The 18,625-nt window shown below is 66.6% G+C and overlaps 1 protein-coding gene across 1 annotated transcript; it reads right to left on the bottom strand.

The window, feature by feature from the left end:
- Nucleotides 1–1,191: 1,191 nt before the first annotated feature.
- On the bottom strand, nucleotides 1,192–15,990 carry IGSF9 (immunoglobulin superfamily member 9). The gene is given in 21 exon segments (XM_063420332.1): nucleotides 1,192–1,527; nucleotides 1,629–1,774; nucleotides 2,474–2,826; nucleotides 2,828–3,659; nucleotides 4,155–4,200; nucleotides 4,333–4,503; nucleotides 4,809–4,893; nucleotides 4,966–5,216; nucleotides 5,310–5,485; nucleotides 5,560–5,683; nucleotides 5,786–5,936; nucleotides 6,594–6,710; nucleotides 6,789–6,929; nucleotides 8,152–8,294; nucleotides 9,300–9,445; nucleotides 9,595–9,736; nucleotides 10,173–10,290; nucleotides 10,451–10,602; nucleotides 10,716–10,868; nucleotides 15,193–15,384; nucleotides 15,667–15,990. Coding segments are annotated over 21 exon segments (3,885 nt in total). The 5' UTR covers nucleotides 15,719–15,990; the 3' UTR covers nucleotides 1,192–1,333.
- Nucleotides 15,991–18,625: the final 2,635 nt, after the last annotated feature.

The following is an 18,625-nucleotide window of genomic DNA, read 5'->3' as shown; positions in this document are numbered from 1 at the left end:
GGACACCAGGGGACTCAATGGGGGGACATGGGGTGGGCGTGGCAGGGGGGACACAAGGGGACTTAACGGGGGGACATGGGGTGGGCGTGGCAGGGGGACAAAGGGGGACGCCATGGGGGGACATGGGGTGGGCGTGGCAGGGGGACACGATGGGCGGACGTGTCAAGGGGACACAAGGGGACTCAATGGGGGGACATGGGGTGGGCGTGGCAGGGGGGACACAAGGGGACTCAATGGGGGGACATGGGGTGGGCGTGGCAGGGGGACAGAGTGGGACACCATGGGGGGACGGGGGGGTGACTCCGCGCTCCGTGACCCGATGCGACCCGCGCGGGAGCCCACGCGCGACCCCCGGTGACGTCATCGGCCGCCCCCCGCCCCCGTGACGCGCTCCCCAGCCATGACCATATAAGGGCAAGAGCGCGCGGGCCACGCCCCTCCCGCGCGCGGGGCCGCGGCCAGGCCACGCCCACTCCGGGTTGGTGGGGGGGGACGGGGGGGGAGAACCGAGGGAGGGGCACCGGAACGGGGCGGGGGAGGGGCACCGGAATGGACCGGGGGAGGGGCTCTGCGGAGAGAGGGAGGGGACAGGGACACTGGAGAGGGGACAAGAATGGCGGCCACCCGGATAAGATGGGGAGGACAGCGATAAGATGGGCGGGGGTAGCGGGAAGATGGGGGGGGGGCAACAGAATGAGGGGGGCACGGAGAGGATGGGGGGGGACACCAGAGAATGGGGGGCGCACCCCAAGGGAAGGTCACGAGGAAGAGGAGGGGAGACGTGAGGAAAGCGGGACTGTGAGGAAAATGGTGCAGAGCAATTCGTGGGGGGACACGAGAGGATGGGGGGGGTGCCAGGAAGATGGGGGGGGGGTCTGCGGTGATGGGGGGGGTGGAATTGATAGGGACCCCCGAGCTGGGAAGATGGGAGTGGGGAATGGGAGGCTGTGGCCACGGGATGGGGAAGATTGGGGGACACAGGAGAATGGGGGGAGTCCAGGAGGGGAGCGGGACGAGGTGGGAGGGGGACACCGAGAGGACGGAGGGGGGGTGGGATGGCGTGGAAGGCGTGGGACATGAGGGACATGAGTGATGGGGGTGGGTGATGGATGGATGGGCCAAGGGGGTCACGGGCCCTGCAGGGAGCACGAGGAGGGGGGGTTTGGAAGGAGGGGGGTTTAGAAGGAGGGGGGAAGTGGCAGAACCCTCCTGGATGCCTTTGGGGATGCTGGGCGCCCCCCCCCCCGCCAACAGGAGCCAGAGCTGCTCTCACGCCTCTTTATTCCCCTCCTGCCCATCCTTTCACCCCTGACCCGGGGGATCCCAGGGGTCCCTAGAGCAGCGTGGCCACCTCGAAGCGCTCCGAGCAGCACCCGCGGGTGCCCACCCGCTGCCGCCGCTGCTGCGCCCCCTCCCTGCGGCGCCGCGCCCCCGGCCCCTCGGGGCGGGGGGTCTGGCCGCGCTCCGGGGGACCCCCCGTCCCCAACGCCTCCGCTGACACCGAGCTCACCGGGGACGAGCCGGGCTCTGCAGGGAGATAGGCAGCGTCCGGCCCCGCCGCGGCACCCGCCGGGGCGGCCACGGGGCGCGGGGCACGGGGGTGGGGGGCGCGGGGGGGCCGCACTCACTGTGCCGCTGCAGGTCCCGCAGGGCGATGGAGGAGCCGGGCCGGGCGGGGGCCGCGCCCCGGTAAAGCTGCAGCGCCTCCAGGAGCTCCGACTCCAGCGCGAACTCCGCGTCCCACTCGTAGTTCTCGTCCACCGAGGTGTTCCTCCTGCGGGGAGGGGGGCGAGGGGCACGGCCCCAGGGCGTGAGACCCCCGGGGATGGGTGTGGGACCCCGGGGGATGGGTGTGGGACCCCGGGGATGGGCGTGAGACCCCCGGGGATGGGTGTGGGACCCCCGGGGATGGGTGTGAGACCCCGGGGATGGTCGTGAGACCCCGGGATGGGCTCCAGGAGAGTCCCCAGAAAGTGAAACCCCGGGCATGGGTGTGGGACCCCAGGGATGGGCGTGGGACCCCGGGGATGGGGTTGGGACCCCGGGGATGGGCTCCAGGAGAGACCCCAAAAAGTGAAACCGCGGGGGGATGGGTGTGAAACTCTGGGGAGGGATATGAGAGCCCAGGGATGGAGGTCAGGGCACACCCTGAGGTGTCAGAGCCCAGGGATGGGCATGAGACCCCAGGGATGAATGTCAGGAGAGCCCCCCGAGCTACAAATCCCCAGGGATGGGTGTCGGGGCACCCCCCGAGGGATGTGGGCACAGAGCGGGGAGCTGGCAGCGATGCTGGGGGAGAACTGGAGTGGTCCCTCGGGACGGGGACAGTGCGGGGGCGTCCCCGGGGCACTGCAGGGCTGGGAGGCAGCAAGGTGGCTCCGTGCCAGGACACCCCATCCCGGCTCCGGGGACAGGCCCGGAGCTGCCCCAGCACGCTGCAGGAGCTCATCCCGGCGCCCTGCCCACGGCTCACCTCTTCCCGGCGCCGGGATCCATCCTGCCCCGTCCCTCCTCCGCTGCCGAGCCCCCGCTGTGCCAGCTGCCCCCGTCCCCGAGGGGGGCGCCCAGGAAGGTGCCCCCCAGCGATGGTGCCAGCGAGGGCGGCCGCAGGAAGGAGCCGCTGCCCCGGCCGCTGCTCTGGCTGGTCAGGCTGCCCCGCGGGAACTTCTCGGGGGGCGCCTCAGTCCGGAGGTGGGGGGCCGGCTGGGGGGGCGGCCCGGGGCTGGGGGAGCAGGGCCAGGAGGGGGAGCCGGGCAGGGAGGCCTTGGCAGGGCCCAGCGGCAGCCGGGGGGGCTCCAGGAACGCGGCGGGGGCGGGTCGGGGGGGTGGCGTTGGCACTTGTGTCGATGCAGTCCGGGCACAGCGTCCGCCCCGCGCTCGGGGGGCTGGCGGGGGGCTCCGGCCGGGCGCCGGCGCTGGGGGGCTCTGCTGACTCCTCCGGGGGGGGCCAGTCGCCGTCCACGCACATCTCCTTGAAGAAGGGCAGGCTGAGGTACTGCAGGATCCCGCTGATGGCCGGGGGGCCGGGGGACACCGGGGGGCCGGGGGACACCGGGGGGACGGCGGCCGGCTGAGGGGAGCCCCGGCGGGGCGGCGAGTCCCAGGGGGGGCCCTGGCGGGGCGCGGGGGGCTCCTGGCCGGCGCTGTAAGGCAGGGTGGCGGAGGCCACGGGGCTGACGTCGGTGATGCTCAACGCCACGGCCTCGTCCACGGGGCTGCTGCTGCCGTAGCCGAAGTAGCGGCCGTGGCGGTGGCTGGAGGCCCGGGCGCCCTGGCGGGGCTGCCCCGCGGGCCGGGGGCGCAGCGAGACCCCCCTGTGCCACACGGGCTCTTCCTCCTCTTCCTCTTCTTCATCCTCATCCTCCTCCTCGGCGGGCAGCTGCTGGTAGGGCTCCAGGGGGTCCCGCGGAGGGTCCGGCTCCGGCCGCGGGTCGGTCTCCACCACGAAGCGGCCATCGGGGCCGCGGCAGATGCGCTCCAGCGGGACGTGCTCGCGGCCGTGGCTGTCGTAGCTGGGGTAGCGGGAGCCGGCGATGCTCAGCCCCAGGCTGGTGCCGGCCTTCTCGCCCCACAGCAGCGTCCGGTGCAGGCTGCGGCACGGCGACGGCTGCAGCTTCAGCTTCACCGTGCTGTCGGGACTACCAGGGCCACGAGCATTGCTGCAAGGGAGAGGCAGAGCTCAGCACACCCAGCCCTGCTCCTGGCAGCCCTGCTCCTGCATTTCCCTGTCCTTTCTCCGGCCAAAACTGCCCGGAGGGAGCACCGAGAGGAGCTCTGGCCCCAGCACCCTGCACCTAACACCCTTGGTCGGTGGCAGCAGGGGGTGGCTGTCCCCAGGCTGTCCCTGTGCCCCCAGCTGGGGCAGAGGGATGGTGAGGAGTGCGGTGGGATGGAGGGAGAGGGCCAGGGATGGGAACATGGCATGGCCAGGAGCGGAGGGAGGAGAGGGAGGAGGATGTGTGGGAGCAGAAGCTAAAGGAGTGACATGACAGGAGTGGGACAGGGAGGGAAGGGGATGTGGAGGAGCGTGGCATGGCAAGAGGGACAGGGCAGGAGTGTGACATGGCAGGACAGGAAGGGAGTGGGACAGAGGGAACACGGCAATGACACGGCAGCACAGAGAGGGAGAGTGGCAATGGCGTGGCGTGACTTACTGCGGAGGTGGGAGCTTCTTGCTGGGGGAGAAGACGAGTGGTGGATCTGGAAGGCCATGAGAACACAGGGGGATCACACGGCGAGCAACTCAACACGTGATGAGGAGGAGGAGGCAGCGGCACCCACTCGGTCCCCACCCCGGCTGTCCCTTGTCCCCTGTCCCCTCCCTGGCCGTACCTTGGCGGCGCTTGCGGACGCGCGCGGCGCGGCGCCGGTTCATGATGCAGGCGGCCGTGGTGCTGAAGATGACGGCCACGCTGAGGAAGCAGATCCCCCCGATGACCCCCGCCAGCACCGGCTGCGGCAGCAGCTCCGGCAGCTGCGTGCGGGACGGGTACACCTCCATGCCTGCCACACACAGGGCGCCCGTCAGGCGGGCACAGCCGCCCTCGTGTCACCAGCACCACCAAACCCTCAGCTTGTGCCCCACCAGGGCTGCCCTGTGCCCCCCACAGTGGGCACCAGCAGAGGGGATGCTCTGGGCTGTGAGGCTGAAACCAAGGCAGATCTGTGGCTTTAGCCTTGGGGGTCCTGCTCTGTCCAGTTTAGCAGCAGGGACATGGGGGTGGGAGCAGCATGAAGGGGTTTTCCCTTGGGAATTTGGATGCTTCCCACTCCTGGTTCCTGTCCCCGGCGTGGCAGCCCAGCCTTACCTGCCGTGGAGACGTTCACCGTGTTGCTGGGGTCGCTGATGTAGCTGCCAGCAAAGGCCACCAGTCGGAACTCGTAGAAGGCGTCCTGAAGGGGACACGAGGACATGACCCACGTGGCCACGGTGGCCACCAAACCCTAACCCAGCCCAGCCCTCACCTTGATGAGCCCTGGCACCAGCACCTGGGTGTCGGTGCCGGGGATGGAGCGCTCCAGCACCTCCCAGCCGCCCTTGTCCTGCCGCAGCTCCAGCGCGTACCCGCTGGGCGCCACCGAGGCGCGGGCGGGGGGCTCCCAGCGCAGCAGGACCCCCCGCGCCGTCTCATTGGCCGTCAGGGCCCGGGGTGGGGACAGGAAGACGTGCACGGTCATGGCCGGTGGCTCCGGAGGCACTGTGGTCACTGGGAAGCCTGAGGAGAAAGAGGAGGTCACCACAAGGGGGGAATGGGAGCCTGCGGAGTGTTTGGGGGCACCGGGAGGGTGTTTTGGGGAGCTCCCCTCACCCCTGGGCACGGAGGTGACGATCTGGCTGAAGGGGCCGCTGCCCAGTTTGTTCTGGGCCAGGACGCTGAACTGGTAACTGGTGTCTGGCTGCAGGTTCTCCACCAGAAGGTGCTGAGCTCCCGCTGGCACCGACAGTGACACCCAGTCGTGGTGCGCCCGCGGCGGGTACCTCACCCTGGGGACAGCAGGGACCCGTGAGCGCGGAGCTGAGGGCCCTGAGGGGGGCACAGAGCAGGGGTGGGCACTCACAGAGGGGTGTACCACACGCTGAACCTCTGGAAGTAGCCTCCGTCAAAGCCTGGCTCCCAGGAGATGTTGGCTGCCAGCAGCAGTGGGAGCACGGAGACGTTGGTGACAGCGTGGGGACTGGTACCTGGCGGGCAGCAGGGTCACCATGGGGGGCTCGGACCACCCCTTCCAGCACAGGGAGGGGTTTGCATTGCCCATCCCAGCCCACCAGTGACGGGCAGCTCACCCAGTACGTGCACAGAGGTGGCAGTGGTGACACTGGCCACCTGGTTGGTGGCCGTGCATTGCCACACTCCGTGCTGCTCCTTGACGAGGGGGCGGAGGATGAGGCTGCTGTTCCCGTCCACCTGGGCACTGCTCTTCCCCACGCTGCCCACCTGTGGGACAAGGACACAGTGACAGGGGCCACCCCCGATGTGCAGGGCTGTGACACCGCCACACTGGGGGGACAAGGGGACTGGAGAAGGGGGACATGACCCACTACCCTGGACTGGTTTGGAAGCCAAGGGCAGGGGGTTACATTCCCCTGGGGAATGGTTTCTCCACCCTCAGGGATCCCTAGAGTTTCTAACCGTGTAGTTTAACCCTTCCTCCCCTTTCTGACCCTGTTGGCTGTGTCCCAAACTGCCCCTCCCTGTGTCCCTCCTCCTCCTCCTCTCCCTCTGTGCACGCCCTCTTGTCCTCTGGACACCACCTGGAATAAATGTCTGAACTGCAGCTGGGGCTCAGAGTCTCCTTTAGGTCCTTTATCCTGTCCATGAAATATCCTCCAGAGCCTTCTAAGGCCTGAGCTAGCACTGGAACCTCGGAGAGGTTAAAAGGAGGATTTATTTCAGCAGGTTTTTTCAGTTTTACAGAGCACAGCCAAGCAAAGTGACCTGAGGCTCTTCAGGACCCCAATTTGGGGTGGCACCCAGCATTTGTGGGGACAGGGACACAACCACAGGAGTGACGTAGGGACAAGGACACCACCCCAGAAATGAAACCCTGGAGGCCAAAAGAAATCTCTGTCCCCCCAAAGCAGCAGCCCCTACCTTCACCCAGGTGATGGTGGGTGGGGGATCCCCGTGAGCCGCGCAGGGGATCACCAGCTCCCGGCCCACCTCCTGGAAATATTCCTCCTTGGGCCGCACCGTGAAGGCGGGAGGGTCCTGCGAGGCACAGGGGGGGTTTGAGGGGGCTTGGCAGGGGCTGCAGAGCCAGGACGGGACCCCCGAGGGGCTCCTGACCTTGAGCAGGACGCGGGTGGGCCGGGACTCGCCGGCGGTGCCGTAGCTGTTGTAGGGCGTGCAGCGGTACAGCCCCGGAGCGTCGTCGTTGCCTGTCGCGACCACGATGGAGCCGTCGGGACGCAGGGACCAGCCGGGGAGCTGGGACATACACAAAACAGAGGGGTCAAACAGACTTGATTAATATAGTTAATTTGATCCTGATTAGCATAGTTAATTTGATAACCAAGATGCCGTGGCAGGAACCCACAGAAGTGTGAAAATTACAGAGGATGGGATTAAACCCATTTATGGGAAGAGAGGAGATTCAATCAACTTCTGCAAGTGAAGAATTGTTGTAAAATGCAGTAGTTTTCTGATTTTTAACCTGATTATTGTAGGAGAAATCATTAACCTGGCTGAAATAGTATATAAGGTTTTGGGAAACCTGATAAAATCGAATTCTGATCACCGAATCAGCATTCCCATCCCTCAATCAATCACCAGTAGGTGAGGAGGAGGGATTTGGGAAGGTGAGAGGGTGATTTTTAACCTGATTATTGTAGTACAAATTATTGAACTGGCTGAAATAGTATATAAACTTTGGGGAAACCTGATAAAATTGAATTCTGATCACCAAATCAGCATTCCCATCCCTCAATCAATCACCAGTAGGTGAGGAGGAGGGATTTGGGAAGGTAGGAGGGTGATTTTTAACCTGATTATTGTAGTAGAAATCATTAACCTGTCTGAAATAGTATATAAGGTTTTGAGGAACCTGATAAATTCTGATCACTGAATCAGTGTTTCTGTCTCTCAATCAATCACCAATAGCTGAGGAGGAGGCATTTGGGAAGGTGGAAAGAGGCATTTTTAACCTGATTATTGTAGTACAAATTATTGACCTGGCTGAAATAGTATATAAGCTTTGGAGAAACCTGAGTAAAATCGAATTTATCACCGAATCAGCATTCCCATCCCTCAATCAATCACCAATAGGTGAGGAGGAGGGATCTGGGAAGGTAGGAGGGTGATTTTTAATCTGATTATTGTAGGAGAAATCATTAACCTGTCTGAAATAGTATATAAGCTTTTGAGAAACCTGAGTAAAATCGAATTTATCACCGAATCAGCATTCCCATCCCTCAATCAATCACCAATAGGTGAGGAGGAGGGATTTGGGAAGGTGGGAGGGTGATTTTTAACCTGATTATTGTAGTAGAAATCATTAACCTGTCTGAAATAGTACATAAGCTTTGGAGAAACCCAAATAAAATCGAATTCAATCACTGAATCAGCATTCCCATCCCTCAATCAATCACCAGTAGGTGAGGAGGAGGGATTTGGGAAGGTGGGAGGGGAGGTGGAGGTGCAGTGGCCGTACCTTGTCCAGCTCCAGCGGGCGCCCGTCCCTCGTCCAGGTGACCGAGAGCAGGGGGGGGTTGGCTCTGCAGGGGCAGCGGATCACGCCCCGCATGCCCTTGGCCAGGTGGGTCTCCGGGAGCATCGTGGTCACCTGTGCTGGGTCTGGGGGCACACACGGGGCTGGGGGGTGACAGGAGCCCGGCCCAGGCCCCCCGGGACAGCGGGCGCCTTGTCCTTGTCACCGCTGCTCCCCCAGGGACAACTCTGAGCTGCCAAAAGCATCTCCCAAAATCCGAACCCTCCCGTCTGGCCAGGGAAGGGGCAGCAGGAGAGTGAGCGGGTGTCACAACCGAGGTGATTTTTAGGCAGGGGACAATTTTGGTTCGTTTCGTTGATCCAGCCCCCCGAGGAAGGGCCGGAGCGCCGATTTCGGTGCGTGGCTGGCACAGAACGCCGGGGTTGGGCTCAGCCCAAATCACCCACGGGCTGCCAGCCCTCCCTGTCCCCAGGGGACACTGCTGTGGCCTTCCCCTCCCTGCTCGCAGGGATTCCTCTGGCTCTGCTCACTTTAAATACCTCAGAGAGCCCCACACCTTATGTACGGTACCCTTGACCCAACCACTGTCCAAGACGTATTTTTTATTTACAAAATTTTACCAATACCTACTACCTATGTTAACATGTCAGTTCTACTCTAAGCCAATCTCTAAAACCCAACTCAGCAGAAATGGGGGATGAGAGCAAGAACAAGGAGCACAGGGGCCACTCCCCAATTCCTCCATCTTGTCTCTTCAGCCCCATATGCTAAGAATCCTAATTTCTATATTTATATTCTATAATAAACCATCCACTACTTATTTTAAATTCTTAGGATTTGTGATTCTTCCTGCGTGTGAGTGTTCACTCCCATGGACAGGAATCAGAGTCAGTGTCCTCCTGGGATCTGTGTGGGTCTAACTGACCCCCCTGGACAGATCCCAGACCCCCCTGTCCGGTCTCCAAACCCTCCAGGGTGGCCAGAGGGGTGTTCTAGACTCTGACAAATACCCAGTAAAGCAGCAAATATCCCCCTCCACACCCAGCCCATCCCAGCTTTGCTCCAATTAAGGACTGTTCCCATCACAGGGGGGACCCCCACGCCCAGGGGGAGCAGCAGGGGGGTCTTACAGAGCACTGTGACGAAGGCCGAGGCTGAAGGCGGCTCCCAGAGCCCGTTGCTGGGGGTGCAGGTGTATTTGCCAGCGTCGTCCGGCGTCGCTCGCTGCAGCAGGAGGCTCCCGTCCACCAGGACACGGACCCGGGCCTGCAGGTGGCTGGCGAGGGGTGACACAGCGTGAGTGGCACGGTTGGCACCGTCCCTGCTGCCCTGGGGTGATGGATTTGCCCTCATCACCCAGCCTGGCACTCGGGGCCAGGTTTGGGGGGCACGGCGGCCCCAGTGCCACCCCCATTGCTGCCATACCTGAGGTGGAAGACGTTGCTGCTGCCCTGGAACCAGGTGTAGGTGAGGTTCCCTGGGTACGCCTCGGCCTGGCACGCCAGGAAGGCATCTTGGGAGATGTTGACAGTGACATTCTGGGGTGGCACCACGATGACAGGTGGCCCTGGGTGTGGGGCACAGGGGCAGTGAGGGCTGGGGACAGGGTGACAGTGACGTTCTGGGGTGGCACCACGATGACAGGTGGCCCTGGGGTGTGGGGCTGAAGGGCAGGGGACAAGGTGACAATGACATTCTGGGGTGGCACCACGATGACAGGTGGCCCTGGGGTGTGGGGCACAGGGGCAGTGAGGGCTGGGGACAGGGTGACAGTGACATCCTGGGGTGGCACCACGATGACAGGTGGCCCTGAGGTGCGGGGCAGAGGGGCAGTGAGGGCTGGGGACAGGGTGACAGTGACGTTCTGGGGTGGCACAATAACAGGTGGCCCTGGGTGCAGGGCAGAGGGGCACTGAGGGCTGGGGACAGGGGATGGCCCTGTCCCCAGGGCCTGGCCATGCCATGGCTCCCTCTGTGTCCCCACGGGGCAGGGCTGTCCTTACCCTGCACGAGCACGCGGGTGGTGTGGGTGACAGTGCCCTCCCTGCTGGACGCGTGGCACGTGTAGGTGCCCGCGCTGGCGCGTTCCACGGCGGCGATGCTCAGGGTCCCGTTCCTCACCTGCAATGCCACCAGCTGTGACAGAGCCACCAGGGGACAGCAACGTGGACAGGGCGGTGGCAGCAGGCAGGTGCCACCACAGTGGGGATGGGCACTACAGCCAAGCACCAGACGCTGGCCACACCCCACAGAGGGGTCACCCGTGGTTTGTCACCCTCACCTGCACCGTGTCCCCGCTCTGGACGGGCTGGTCACTCCTCTTCCAGGTGACAACAGGCTGGGGGTTGCCAACAGCCCTGCAGGTGAGGCTCAGTGCAGCCTGGTCCCGCACCTCTACGTATGCAGGGGGGGTCTCCAGGAAGGTGGGGGGTGCTGGAAGACAAATCCAGATGCAAACCCTCCCATCTGGCTCAGCTCGGTGTGGAAGCCCGGCGTTTCCAGTGGGAGATGCGGGCAGAGCAGGCGAGGGCGGGACGGGCCGGTACCGTTGACGGTGAGGTGGATCCAGGTGCCGTTCTGGAAGTCGGCGTCGGTGCTGTGCCGGTCGAGGAAGAGCACCCGGCACTCGTACCAGCCCTGGTCCTCGGCACGCAGCAGGTCCAGGCGCAGCGAGGCACCTTCCTCCAGCCGCACACGACCTGCGAACCCGGCAGCGGCTCAGGGACGGCCGCGTCCCCGGGCCACCCCCGCCCCCGGGCCACCGACACCGCGGGTCACCTTCTCCCGGGGCCATCACCTCTCCCGGGTCACGCCCTCCTCGGGCCAACCCTTCCCTGGGGCCACCCTCTCCCGGGCCACCCCATCCTGGGGGCCGCCCCCTCCCTGGGGCCACCCTCTCCCGGGTCAACCCCTCCCTGGGGCCACCCTCTCTTGGGTCACCCCCTCCTGGTGGCCACCCTCCCCCTGGGGCCACCCTCTCCTGGTGGCCACCCCCTCCCTGGGGCCACCCCCTCCCGGGTCACCCTCTCCCGGGCCACCCCCTCTCCCGGGTCACCCCCTCCTGGGGGCCACCCTCTCCTTGAGGCCACCCCCTCCCGGCGGTCACCCCCTCCTGGTGGCCACTTTCTCCCAGGTCACCCTCTCCCGGGGGCCACCTTCTCCCGGGTAATCCCCTCCCGGGTCTACCCCTCCCGGGTCACCCCCTCCGGGGGCTACCCTTGCCCGGGTCACTCCCTCCTGGGGCCATCCCCTCTCCCGGGTCACCCCCTCCCGGGGCCATCCCCTCCCGGGGCCATCCCTTTTCCCGGGGCCATCCCTTTTCCCGGGGCCATCCCTTTTCCCGGGGCCATCCCTTTTCCCGGGGCATCCGCCCACGCTGGCACCACGGGGCGCTGGGAACGGCGGTGCCAGAGGTTGGTCACGGCCACATTCAGCACGACACACACATGAGTGACACGGAGAGGAGGCCACAGTGGCTCTGTCGCCCGCCCCCGCGGAGGGTGGCCTCGGCGGGGTGCCGCAGCACGGCGGGCCCGCGCAGTTCGAGCATCGCTCCCAGCGGCCGGGCGGGACTGGTCCCAGCACCCCTCCAGCTGCAATCCCTCCCCCGAGCCCCTTTCCCCCTTCCCGAGGGTTCTTCCTCCCCATGGGAGCCCCCCCACCGCTCTCACCCTTAGGAGCCCTGCTAAGCCCCGGCACCCCCTGAGCACGGGGGGGGTCACGGAGGACCCTCGCCCGCCTCGCAGGAACGAGTTCTGCACTCCCCGGGGGGACCGGGGCTCCCCCGGGCCGTGGGGTCCTCGCCCCGCGCCAGCCCCACGCCCCGCGGCCTCTTTGATGAGGAGAGGGATAAGGGCCGAAGCGAGAGCGGGCGCAGCTCGTTAATCCCCCGGGCTATTATCAGAGCCATAATCGGCTCAGGGTGCAGCGGCCAATTGGCTCAGCCCAGGCTGGGGTGCGCGGCCAGCGGCCCCCAACGAACGCACCGGCACCCCCAGTCCCGGGCACCCACCGCCTGGGCACCCCCAGTCCCGGGCACCCACCGCCTGGGCACCCCCAGTCCCGGGCACCCACCGCCTGGGCACCCCCTTTCTGGGGCACCCCCTGTCCTGAGCATCCCCTTCCCCAGGCTCCCACTGCCTGGGCACCCCCTGTTCGGAGCATCCCCTGTCTGGGGCACCCACTGCCTGGGCACCCACTATCCTGGGCTCCCCATTTCTGGGGCACCCCCTGTCCTGGGCACCCCCTGTCCGGAGCACCCCCAGTCCCGGTCACCCACTGTCCCGGGCACCCACTGTCCTGGGCACCCACTGTCCTGGGCACCCCCTGTCCGGAGCACCCCCAGTCCCGGTCACCCACTGTCCCGTGCACCCACTGTCCTGGGCACCCACTGTCCCGGGCACCCACTGTCCTGGGCACCCCCTGTCTGGGGCACCCCCTTCCCTGGGCATCCCTCACTCCCACCCCGCCACCCCCGGCCCAGCCAGGTGACTTTGTCCCCGGGACACCACGGCAGCGACACAGCCCCAGCACCGGCAGCACCGGAGCAGCCCACGGTGCTCTGTCAGCATCCCCGCACCGGCAGCGTCCCGAGGGGTTCCCAGCACGGGAAGTTTTGGGGAGTCCCGCTGCCAGCTCTGCCCGGTGTCACCGGCACCGCCCGGGGCACTGCGGTCCCAGCTGGCACCGACCGGGCGCCGCTGGCAGCGGGATCGGGATCCCGTGTCCCACCGGATCCCGTGTCCCGCCAGACGCGCCCGGCAAGGATGAGGAGGAGGAGGAGTAGCAGGAGCCGGGCAGGCGGGTTTGGGCACCGAGACCCGCCTTGGACCGTGCGAACCCCGGGCACAAACGCGTGCAAACCCTTCCCGCAGCGCTCAGAGCTGTTTCACACCCCACAGCTGTGGGACCAGGGCTCTGCCAGCCCTCACCCCAGCCTGGCTCCCACACCGGGCCCTGGGAAGTGGGACAGCTCTGGGAAGCTTTGGGAAGCTCTGGGAAGCTCTGGGAAGCTCTGGGAAGTGGGACAGCTTTGGGAAGCGCTGGGAAGCTCTGGGAAGCTCTGGGAAGTGGGACAGCTTTGGGAAGCTCTGGGAAGCTCTGGGAAGCTCTGGGAAGTGGGACAGCTTTGGGAAGCTCTGGGAAGTGGGACAGCTTTGGGAAGCTCTGAGAAGTGGGACAGCTTTGGGAAGCTCTGGGAAGCTCTGGGAAGCGCGGCCCTGCCGGCAGCTGCCAGCCCCCAGCCCCAGGCGTGGCGGGAGCAGCCGGCTCCCGAACAAAGGTCCCTTTGGAAGGGATCAGAGCGGCCTGGGGACGCCCCTCAGCCTCTCCTTAATCCCCCTGTGCCGGCCCCAGCCCCCTCCTCCTCCTCCACCACCCTGCAAAAACAAAACCCTGTGGCCCAGCATCCCCCCGCGCCTGGCAACCGGCATTCAGCGGGACACAAAGGGGGGAGGGGGACAAAGGGGGCTGCAGCCCCCGCCACGCGGCCAGGACCGGGGCCAGAGACCACCGACCCTGTTCTAGGGCAGGGGACAGTGGCCCGTGACACCGTGGGCGGTGGTGGCACCCAGGGGAGAGCCCACCCCGTCTCTCCAAGCGCTGCCACAGAGGCGGCTGCAGCCCACCCTGCCCCCAGGACGCCCCAGAGGGACCCTGGTGACAGCAGTGGCTCCTCTGGGTGACACCTGATCCGATCCACCCGGGAAGCTGCGGAGGGAGGGGGCTGGCGTCGCCCTGCACCCACCGCCCCTGCCCATCCCGGCGGATGGAAAACAAGCCACCCCCGCTGCCATGGCGACGGCCACCAGCCCCCCTGCCCACCCAGCTCGCCCTCATTCCAGCCACCAGCCCCTTCCCCCAGCGCTGATCCCAATCTGCTCCCGCAGCCCCCGGGGCCGCGCTGGCGGCGGGGACAAGGGGACACGGGGCGGGGACAGTGCCAGCCCCTTCCCGGGTAACCGGAGCTGCCGCAGCCCCGGGGCCCCTCGGAGCTCAGGTAACAGGAGCCCGGCCCAGGCCTCCCGGGAGAGCAGCGCCTTGTCCTGGCCGCGGGGTTCGTTGTCACCGCTGCTCCCCCAGGGACAACTCGGAGCTGCTGAAAGCCCCCAGGCATCTCCCAAAATCCGAACCCTCCCTTCTGGCCAGGGAAGGGGCACAGGAGAGTGAGCGGGTGTCACAACCGAGGTGATTTTTAGGCATGGGACAATTTTGGTTCGTTTCGTTGATCCGGTCCCCCGAGGAAGGGCCGGAGCGCGGATTTCGGTGCGTGGCTGGCACAGAACGCCGGGGTTGGGCTGAGCCCAAATCACCCACGGGCTGCCAGCCCTCCCTGTCCCCAGGGGACACTGCTGTGGCCTTCCCCTCCCTGCTCGCAGGGATCCTCTCGCTGGGATTCCTCCGGCTCTGCCACCGCTCACTTTAAATACCCGCTAAAGCAGCGAATATCCCCCTCCCACGCCCAGCCCGTCCCCGGCCCAGCTTTGCTCCAATTAGCAGCTCCCCCGAAATCCCCTCCCCAGCCTCAACCTTCAGGCGACCCGCAGGGGCCGGGGCAGCGCCCGCAGCCCCCGGCACGGGGCACGGCGGTGGCACCGGGGCACGGCGGTGGCACCGGGGTGACACGGCCAGGGCAGCGCCGGCGCTCGGCCGTTCCACCCCGCGGGAGATGCCCCAGCAGCCAGAGGCCACGGGGGTGGGTGGGCTGGGGGGCTTCTCTCACATTTTGCCCTGCGGGGATCCCTCCTGCTGCCAGGCTGGGCGGGGATCTGCATCCCCTCTGCCAGCTGGGGACCCCCATCCCTCCTGCCATCCCTGGGGATGGGGACTCACCTGCTGCAGGGACCTCCCTGGCCCCTCACCGTCCCCCGAGACCCCTGGATGAGCCCCCCACTTCTCCAGCAGTGGGATTAAGGTGGTCCAACACCAGCAGCACCCGCCAGGACCCAACCACAGCGAGCGGAGCCACGGGCCAGCCCACGGGGACCCCCGGGCTCCCCCGCCCGCCCCGTCCCCGCCACTCACCCGCGTACTCGGGGTCCACGCGCGGCGAGTAGAGCCCGAACTTGATGAAGATGGGGAGGACGAAGCCGAAGCGAACCCACTCGATCACGTAGAGCGGCGGGCGCGCCTCGTGTGCGCCCAGGAGCCCGCAGCCCAGCACCGCGCTGCCCCCGACGCGCCCCACCACGGCCCGGGGCTCGCTGCGGCCGCTGCCTGCGGGACCGGCACCGGGGCGCGGGTGAGACGGGACACGCCGGGATGAACCGGGATGGGCGCGGGATGGAGCGGGACCCTTCCCGTGCCCCCGGAACTCCCCGCCACCCGGCGCTGGCCAAGCCGATCCCACCGCGACACACCGGGACCTTCCTCCCGCCCCCGGAGCCCCCCGCCCCCGCTGTCCCCAGCTGTCCCCCGCCTCCTCCCGCCTCCTCCGGACCCGGCACCGGCCAGACCGGCCCCGCCGCCGCCCCCCCGCTCCCCGGGGCGGCCCCTCACCCCCGGCTCCGGCGAGCAGGCTGAGGACGGCGGCGCGCAGCCACCACCGCATAGCCCAGGCCCCCCCTGCGGCGGCTCCCGCGGCGTCACCGGGGCCCGCGGACCGGCGGGCTCGGCCGGGCAGCCCCGGGGGCACCGGCCCCGGGCGGGGGGCGCGGGGGGCTCCGCGTCCCGCCGCTCCTCATGCCCGGCCGGCCGCGCTCGGCTGCGCTCGGCTCTTCCCGGCTGCTTTCGGCTCTTTCCGCCTCGGTTCGGGTCCGTCCGGGTCCGCTCGGCTCCGGCCGCCGCCGCCGGGCGGCCGCAAACAAACCCGCGACGCCGGGAGGGGCAGCCCCGGCCACGCCCCCCGCCGCCCGTTGCCGCGGCGACAGCCAATCAGGAGCCGCCGCTGGGCGCTTCTCAAGGCGGCCAATGGCGGAGCGAGGCAGCGGGGAGCGAGGGATGCTGGGAAATGTAGTACCCGGAGGGGGACGGGGGGAGCGGGGGGCGTGTGGGGTGACATGGAGGGATATGGGGGGGGACAGTGAGGGGGACACGGGGGAACACTTGGGGAATCACGGTGGGACCGGGAGAGGCACGGGGGGCTACGGGAGGAGTACCTAGAGGGAGGACACGGGTGGGACACATGGGTGGGACACACGTGGGACATAGGATGGGACACGGGGGGACACGCGGGGGACACGGGGAGGGACTGGAGAGGACACGCGAATGGAAAACACAGGTGGGACACACGAAGGGGACACATGGGTGGGATATGGGGACACATTGGTGGGACTGAGGGAAGCTAAGGGAGGGACACATGGCTGGACGTGAATGGGACACAGGGGTGACACATGGGTGGGACACACGAGTGTGACACACGAGAGACTGCCAGGGGACACATGAGTGGGACACACAGGTGGGAGCGTGGAGGAAACACAGATGGGACATGAGTGGGACATACAGGCAGGACATGCAGGTGGGACAAGGGAGGAAAACACTCCTGGGGCACAGGTGTGACACCAGGGGACACAGAAGGGACACAGGGGTGGGACTGTGGTGGGTCAAAGAGGGGACACACGGGTGGGACATGGACGGGACACATGGATGGGACATGGAAGGACACGTAGGTGGGGTGGCCATGGGGTTTGGGTGGGTGGGCGTTGCCATGGGGTTTGGGTGTGTGATCCCCCCGTGGGACACAGGGACAGGTGGGTGGCACCGGGGGCTGTGACAGGCAAGCCCAGCCCCATGTCCCCTCTGTCCCCTCTGTCCCTTTGTGCCAACACTCCCCGCTCGCCCTTCCCCATCCCAGCTCCTGCTCTCTAATCCCATCCTAAATGTGTCCCCACACGGGGACAGCCACCGGTGCCATGTCCCCATCCCGCAGGCTGAGCCGGAGCTGGGCTGCTCGCCAGGCTGGGGGGACAGGAGGGGACTCAGGGGACAGAGGGGACATCCTGGTGGTGTCCCTGGCGCAGAGCTGGGGTCGAGGGACGAGCAAACCCTGCACGTGTGACACCAGCCCGGCCACACGGGAGCCCCAGGAGCGGCGCTGGGGCGATGCCCCCCCAGCCCAGCCCCCCTTGGAGGGGTGGGGGGTCCGTGGAGCCCCCCCAGCCCGGCCTGGCCCCCTGAGCCCAGGGGACTCTGAGGACAGCGCGGAGTCAGCGGAGTTAAGGGCAATAATTCTGCCGTAAGCAGCTTTCGGCCGCTCCGGCCCATGTGAGCTTAGGCTGGACACCGCTGTCCGGCACTGCCACCGCGGCCACAGTGTCCCCACCGCGGCCACATCGTCCCCACCGTGTCCCCATTGTCCCCATGGAGCCCCCACGCAGGGCTGGGCCCCCAAACTGGGCACCCCATGCCACCCACACGGCCCCATGTGCTGGTGTGGCCTCACCGTGTCACTGCTTGGGGGACATCAGTGTCCCCAAAATGCCACCACGGGGGGCACCAGGGGCAGCTGTGCAGCCCCGGAGTTTTGGAGTGACCCCACACCCTGTGGTGAGGCCCCTTCCCAATTCTGGTCACCTCTGGGCAGGGCACAGCTGGATTGCCAGTGGTGCCCGGTGTCACCACGCCGGTGTCACCACGCCGGTGTCACCACCCTGGCGCCTGGTCCCTCAGGGAGGACGGTGACATTGTGCCGTTCCAAAGGAACTTTTGGGGACCGTGGAGCTGCTGGTTGAGGCGCTGGCCGTGGTTGTGCCCGGGGCGCTCCCAGCCATGTGCCACCCGCCCAGAAACGGGGACAGTGACGGTGACACCGCTCCCAACCAGGATTTAAATGCCACCAAGGTTAGGAGCAGCTGAGAAGAGATTTCCAGGATTGGATTTTTGGATGGAGATGCCTCAATTCCGGCTAAGCTACACTTTAAGCGTCACCGTCCCGGGTCGGCCCCCGGGCGCTGACACGGTTGTCACCCTCCACGTGGCATCAGGGCACTGGCGGGTGACAGCTCTGGGGGTGCTCTGAGGGGGCTGAAATGCGACTGCTCGTGGTCCCTGAAGGACCCCAGAGCCAGAACCACCCTTGGGCAGGGATCCCTGAGGACCCCAGACCCAGGATGCCAGAACCAGGACCCTGAGGGACCCCAGAGTCAGGATCCAGATCTGGGACCCCAAAACCAGAACCCAGAGCCGGGAGCCCAGAGCTGGGAGCCCAAATGACCCCAAAGTCAGAACCCTGGGACCCCACAATGAGTGCCCCAAAGGATCCCAGAGCCAGAACCCAGAGTTGGGACCCCAAACCCAAGACCCAGGGAGACCCCAGAGCTGGGACACCAAGGGATCCCAGAACCACAACCCAGAGAGACCCCAGACCCATGACCCTGGAACCAGGACCCTGAGGGACCCCGAGCCAGGATGCAGAGCTGGGACCCCAAAGCCAGAACTCCTAAGCCAGGCTCCAAAGCCACAAGCCAAGAGCTGAGAACCCACAGGACCCCAGAGCCAGGACCCCAAACAACCCCAGAAC

The sequence above is a fragment of the Prinia subflava genome, chromosome 31 (genome assembly GCF_021018805.1).
Source record: "Prinia subflava isolate CZ2003 ecotype Zambia chromosome 31, Cam_Psub_1.2, whole genome shotgun sequence".
In the NCBI taxonomy this organism is placed as follows: Eukaryota; Metazoa; Chordata; class Aves; order Passeriformes; family Cisticolidae; genus Prinia; species Prinia subflava.
The sequence above is the reverse complement of the archived record's forward strand: the minus strand, read 5'-3'. Positions and strand labels throughout refer to the sequence as shown.